This window comes from Myotis davidii, unplaced genomic scaffold (assembly GCF_000327345.1).
Source record: "Myotis davidii unplaced genomic scaffold, ASM32734v1 scaffold217, whole genome shotgun sequence".
In the NCBI taxonomy this organism is placed as follows: Eukaryota; Metazoa; Chordata; class Mammalia; order Chiroptera; family Vespertilionidae; genus Myotis; species Myotis davidii.
In genome coordinates, this window is record NW_006290034.1 from 9463192 (window position 1) to 9469188 (window position 5997).

Consider the following 5997-nt stretch of genomic DNA (forward strand, 5'->3'; position numbering starts at 1 on the left):
GGTCTTGGACTGACTTGTTTGGTGTGCGCAACAGGAAATATTTCGCTTTTGGAGAACAAGAAAAATAAGTTTATTTGCATTGCGCTTATTAATTTGTGCAGTTTTTAATGTCTGGTAAGTTAATGTTCAAGAAAAAAATATTAATTTTCATTAAAATGTTCTATTACTTTATGTTAACGATGACTCGTTTATTTCAGCCCTTTGTATTCAGCATGTCTCTATCGAAATAAACCTACGTTTCTATGAAAACTGAAGCTTTTGTGTTTTTGCGGCCCACAGAAACTTAAACCTTGTTTATTTGGCCCGTGGTAGCCTTTGAGTTTGACATGCTTGTTCTAGAGCTTCTTTAACTAGAAGAAGGGGAGACTGACGGGCACACTAGCTCCCTCCTCACACAGTCATGAGCCACTGAATGACGTGGATACACTCTGAGAAAGTGTCCTCAGGTGATCTTGTCAGTGTGCGACCAACAGAGCGCGCTCACACACACCTAAACAGTACAGCCTCCTACACACCTAGGCTCTAGGGCAGTGATGGCGAACCTATGACGCGCGTGTCAAGAGGTGATACGCGAACTCATTTTTTTGGTTGATTTTTCTTTGTTAAATGGCATTTAAATATATAAAATAAATATCAAAAATATAAGTCTTTATTTTACTATGGTTGCAAATATCAAAAAATTTCTATATGTGACACGGCACCAGAGTTAAGTTAGGGTTTTTCAAAATGCTGACACGCCGAGCTCAAAAGGTTCGCCATCACTGGCCTAGGGTCTAGGCCAGGCTCCAGGCCTGCACAGCATGTGCCTGTACTCAATACTGTAAGCAGCTGTGAGGCAATGGTAAGTATTCGTGCATCTAAACATAGAAAAGGTGCAGTAAAAATAAAAGACGAGGAAGGGTACCCCTGTATGGGGCGCGTGCCATTAATGGAGCCTGCGGGACCGGAAACTGCTCTGGGTGCGTCAGTGAGGAGTGGGGCGCAGACGTACACACTGTCCCACGAGCCCTCCTCCCGCTTCCTTCCAACAGGGTCAGAAAGAGAACCTCACGGCCGTCAGTGCTGCTCCCGGAGCGGGATGTGGGCGGGAGAGGCTGGGAATATCGGGGAGAAACCGGCTGGGTAAGGCGTGGGTCACCCTAACAGAGACTGTCAGGAGGTAGTGCAGGTGGTGTGAGCACCAGTGGGAATAAGAAATCGGAAGCACTGAGCTGACAGCCTCCTCTGTCTGAAACAGGTGAGTGGGTGACGGGCTGGGATGTCACCTGTGCACTCAGAATTGAGGTGCCGTGAGCGAGAGGGAATCTATTGCCTACTGCTCCCGTCAGAGAGAAATCCTCCCACTTCTCACAGGAATTCAGCTCCCTTATAATCTTGTGGGACCACCGTCATAAGAGCGGTCCACTGTTGGCTCACATGTCGTTATGCGGTGCATGACTGTCATGGAAAGGGATGACCCAGACCTCTCTGGGTTGTTCTAGAGCAGGGGTGGGGAGCCTCCTTTCTTCCAAGGGCCATTCGGGTATTTATAACATCATTCGTGGGCCATACACAATGATCAACTTAAAAACTAGCCTGCTGTATTTGGCCAAACATTTAATGAACTCACTCCTAATGCCTTGGCAGGGCCAGACCCAATGATTTCGAGGGTCTTCCGTGGCCCGGGGGCTGGATGTTTCCCCACCACTGATCTAGGGGCAGATCTGAAACCTGAGAGGGAGATGCACCCAATGATTTCGAGGGTCTTCCATGGCCCGGGGGCTGGATGTTTCCCCACCCCTGCTCTAGGGGCAGATCTGAAACCTGAGAGGGAGATGACGGGGACGGGACATTCAACAAGGAGGGTGCCCTAAAGTGGAGCTGAGACCTGGGGGGTGGTGAGTGATCCCTCCATGGAGGCATTTGCAGAGGTCAGAGGCCACTGGTCAGGCTGCCCCACAGGTTTGGAGACAGGAAGCGCTCCCCCTGGGCTGGGACAGGAGGTAAAGCAGCAGGTGAGCGAGCCAGGAAAATGCCCCCTAGGCAGGATCCCTGGGGTGCGAGCTGCAAATCCTGAAAGACAGCCGGGAGCTGCCAGAATCCTGCCTGGCCACCTCCTGCCAACCACAGCCGCCCGTCGGGCCTCTCCCTGGTGAGGATGCGTCCACACAGCACAGTCACGGATGCTGTTTGCCATCGGCACTGGGACCCCTTGCAGGCAAAGTGGGCGGCCCGCCGTGCGCCAGGACGATGGCCTGCGTGCCTGCACCCACCGCCAGTGTGGACCCAAGGCCCTGTGCAGGCCTCTCCACACTAAACCCACTGCCCTGGGTGGCTGACCCCCTCTGCTCACCTGGCTGCTTCACAGTGACCTCTGTGCGCCCCGAAACCTCCTCCGCCAGCTTGTACCAAGCGAAGTTGAGGGTCCTCTTGGATTTGCTCACCTGCAGCTTGGTCACTGCAGAGCAAAGCGAGGAGGTCAGCAGAGCTGCCACACGCCCCTGGACACGGCGGTCCAAGCCCCACCTCCAGGCTCCTCCTCCAAAGCGCGGCTCTGTGAGAGGGACCCGAGAGGGGCTGACTTCATCCCACACCCCTCCCTCTGCCTCCTCCCTGCTGGGCCCCCACTCAGGCCCCCACCACCTCTCCCTGTCTCCTGCCTGCTCCCCCGCCTCACGTGGCTTCCAGGGGGATCCAGCTAAAACACAAATCTGCCCACATCCTTTCCCTGCTTGAAAAGTTTAATGGTTCCCTTGCTTTTAGGTGGCAGAGAAAAAACATTCCTTTCCACGGTACAAAGTTCCTCCAGGAGGTGTCTTCACTCATCTCCCGGACTCGCCCTGGAGCCTCCACACCCCATGCAGCTCCCGCCCCCCCTTCCCCCCCAGCCCTGGGCTCTGCTCAGCTGCCACCTCCCTGCCTGCTCCTCTGACCCCTCTCCACTCAGCCTGCAGCCCCCTCTCCCGCATGCCCTCCTACAGATGTTCAGCATGTGCCCACACTGCCCCCTTGTGATGCAAAGGGCTGGGGGTGCCCTGGAGAAGAAGGAATAAGACAGGCCCGCCCAGAGGACATGCTCATCGCCACACCCCCCAGCCGGGCACAGTGCCTGGGCTCCAGAAAGTGCTCGGTCAGTGTTCGCTGAGAGGTGTGAGTGAGTGAGTGGGGGATGCAGGCACACCAGAGACCCACGGTCAGCAGGTGGCCAGGGACACTGGGGTGAGCTTCCTGGGGGGGGGGCACATGGCAGGGAAGACTGAGGAGAAAATGACAGGCAGTGGGACAGATCAGACCTGATGGCAGCCTCCCCTGCCCTCGCTATCCCGCTCCACATCCAGGAGGGAGGAGGGCAGACTCGGGAGTGAATCCACCCGCTAACCAAGGTGCTCACAAGCCGCCATCTAATGAGACAGATCTCAGGAAGGGCGTCTGAGATCCCACCCACTCCACTTGGCTCTGCTCCCCCCTCTACACCATCCCCCCACCACAGAAAAACACAATTCCCAGTTCCTCTCAGGAAGCGAATAGTAGAGCCGTCATCCCACCTCCACCCCTCTTCACACTTTGCCTTTCGAGACCAAACCACTCACCAGCTGAGAAAGAAACCCAGGGCCAGGCATAGACCCCGGCAGGGAGGGGAGGCCAGGCCAGGTCTGCCTAGGCCCTAGGCTGTCCCCAGCACCCCTGCCGGTCAGTGTCTTGCTTCAGACCAAGGCCTGCGCCCACAGGTCATCCCAGGCCTCCCTGGGCAGTGCTGGCCACAAGGCTGGGAGTGCACAGGCAGCATCAAGGCCCGAGTCCCACGTGCCAAGGCACCTGCAACCTTCAAAGGCCACAGGCTGTCATTGGGCAGCCTGGCCACACACTGATAACCCTTCTGAATGGCCGAGAGGATTCTGCAAGCTGAGGTGCCCGGCGCCGTGCCCACACGAGCAGCTCGAAGGGCACATCTCAGTGGAGGACACACCTGGTAAATCAGGCGACACTCTGCCCAAAGGGCTGCTGAACTCACACGCGTGCAGGCCTGCTGGAGCCATCAGGGGCACCCCTCGCAGGGACACAAAAGAAATCCCACGCCCCACCCTTTCGCTTCCTCTTTTCTATGATCAAGCCCAGTCTCCTGCCTGATCCCTTCTTCAAACACAATCACCTCCGGGGCACACTGGGCCTAGGGCGGGGCTTACCAGTAAGCTCCCCCGCTCTGCAAACTCATTCATATTAGCTTGCCAGTCGACTTTCCAGGTCGGGTTCCTACAATACTTGAAATTACTAGCCCTTCCCATTGCTTTCCAACCCAGCTCACCCAATTGCATGCAAATGTATCTATGTCGGTGCACATGACACGCCCTGCATCATCTGGTCTTTGGCCAAAAACACTGGGTTGCTCAGTGTAGGGCAGAAGGCGCTTTAAAATGTATTATTAATTGGGGCCAGATTATTTTTGCAACGGTTAGTTTCTAAGGAAACCTCAATTGCTATAGTAACTGCATATGTTAAACCGGAACCCTATGACTAAACTTCAATTCGGTCACATGGTCCCTGAGGACAAGAATCCCAGGAACTGTTTCAAAGCATTTCCATTTTTATTTTCCTTCTCGTGTCAAAATATTGTGAAGTGCCCTAACTGGTTTGGCTCAGTGGGTAGAGCGTCAGCCTGCGGACTGAAGGGTCCCGGGTTTGATTCCGGTCAAGGGCCCGTACCTGGGTTGCGGGCTTAATCCCCGTTAGGGGACATGTAGGAGGCAGCCGATCAATGACTCTCTCTCATCATTGATGTTTCTCTCTCTTTCTCCCTCTCCCTTTCTCCCTGAAATCAATAAAGATACATATATTAAAAAAACCAAATTTATAAAAAAATATATTGTGACGTGCCGAAAAGCTTGAAAGAGAGGCGTTTCGGAGACGTGGTGCCTGCCTGGCAGGTGGGCGAGGCATCAGCTCCTCCTTCAGGCTCTGAAGTTCTGCCCACACCCCAAGGTCAGAAAGGACCTCTCCAGAAGCACAGAAGAGCCTGCAGCCTCCGTGACTAATGAGGCAGCTCTCACGCGTCCTGCCGGCGCTGCCCTGGCCCTGTGCGGCTGGTCTGCGTCACCTGCCTCCAGAGTTAGGGGAGCCCAGCCCCTGAGGTCTGCAGGTATTTCTTCTGCAAGATCAGAACCAGCCTAGTACCTACCTCATGTCTTAGGAGTGTGTGCAGATTAATCAGCAATGGTTTCTAGAAAGAGATGAGCACAGAGCCTGGTATGGAAAACACACCATCCATTTCTCTATGCCCGTTTCTTGTTAGTCGCTGGGCTCAGTCCCATGTTCAAAGCACAGCGTTCGATTGAGAACTGTCAATCGTAAGTGACACACATCCTACGAAAACTGCTGCCCATGGACCAGCAGCATCAGCGTCACCGGGCAGTTGGTTAGAAATGCAGACTGGCAGGCCCGCGAATCAAGACCCCCAGGTGGCTCACAATTTAAAGCCCAAGGACCTGAGGACATGGCAGTGTGAGTGAGTGGCCTCAGGGAGGCCGAGGATGAGGCTTGGTTAGCCCCACGGTGAACCAGCAGGACAGGTAGAGGGAGGCCAGAAAGGGCCAGCGAGGCCCCTCCTGCGGGCACACACTCGGCTCATCACTTAGCAGAACGCCCTTGAGGTCCATCCACGCTGTCGCCAATGGCAAGATCTCATTCTTTTTTATGGCTGAGTCATATTCCATTATGTATAGGTACATCTTCTCTCATCCATTCATCTATCAATGACACCTAGGCTGCTTTCATATCTTGGCTATGCTATATATAAAGAGGTAATATGCAAATTGACCCTCACTCCATCACAAGATGGCTGCACCCACAGTGGAGGTAGGGTTCCCATAACGAGCTGTAATGAGTGATCAGCAGGGACCTGAGGCCACGCCCCCGCACCCAGCAGGGCTTGATGGAGGACCTCAGCCCGCGCCCCCTGCCCAGCGGGGCTTGATGGGGGACCTCAGGCTGTGCCCCCTTCCCAGCGCCGGGTTGGGGGCCCTC

The 5997-nt window shown here is 54.7% G+C and overlaps 1 protein-coding gene across 1 annotated transcript in view; it reads right to left on the reverse strand.

Moving 5' to 3' along the window:
• Positions 1-5997, reverse strand: part of IGSF3 (immunoglobulin superfamily member 3) — a 90355-nt gene that overhangs the window by 11497 nt on the left and 72861 nt on the right. Inside the window, 1 exon segment of the mRNA XM_015563477.1 lies at positions 2333-2437. Within this exon segment, the coding sequence (XP_015418963.1) occupies positions 2333-2437 (105 nt within the window).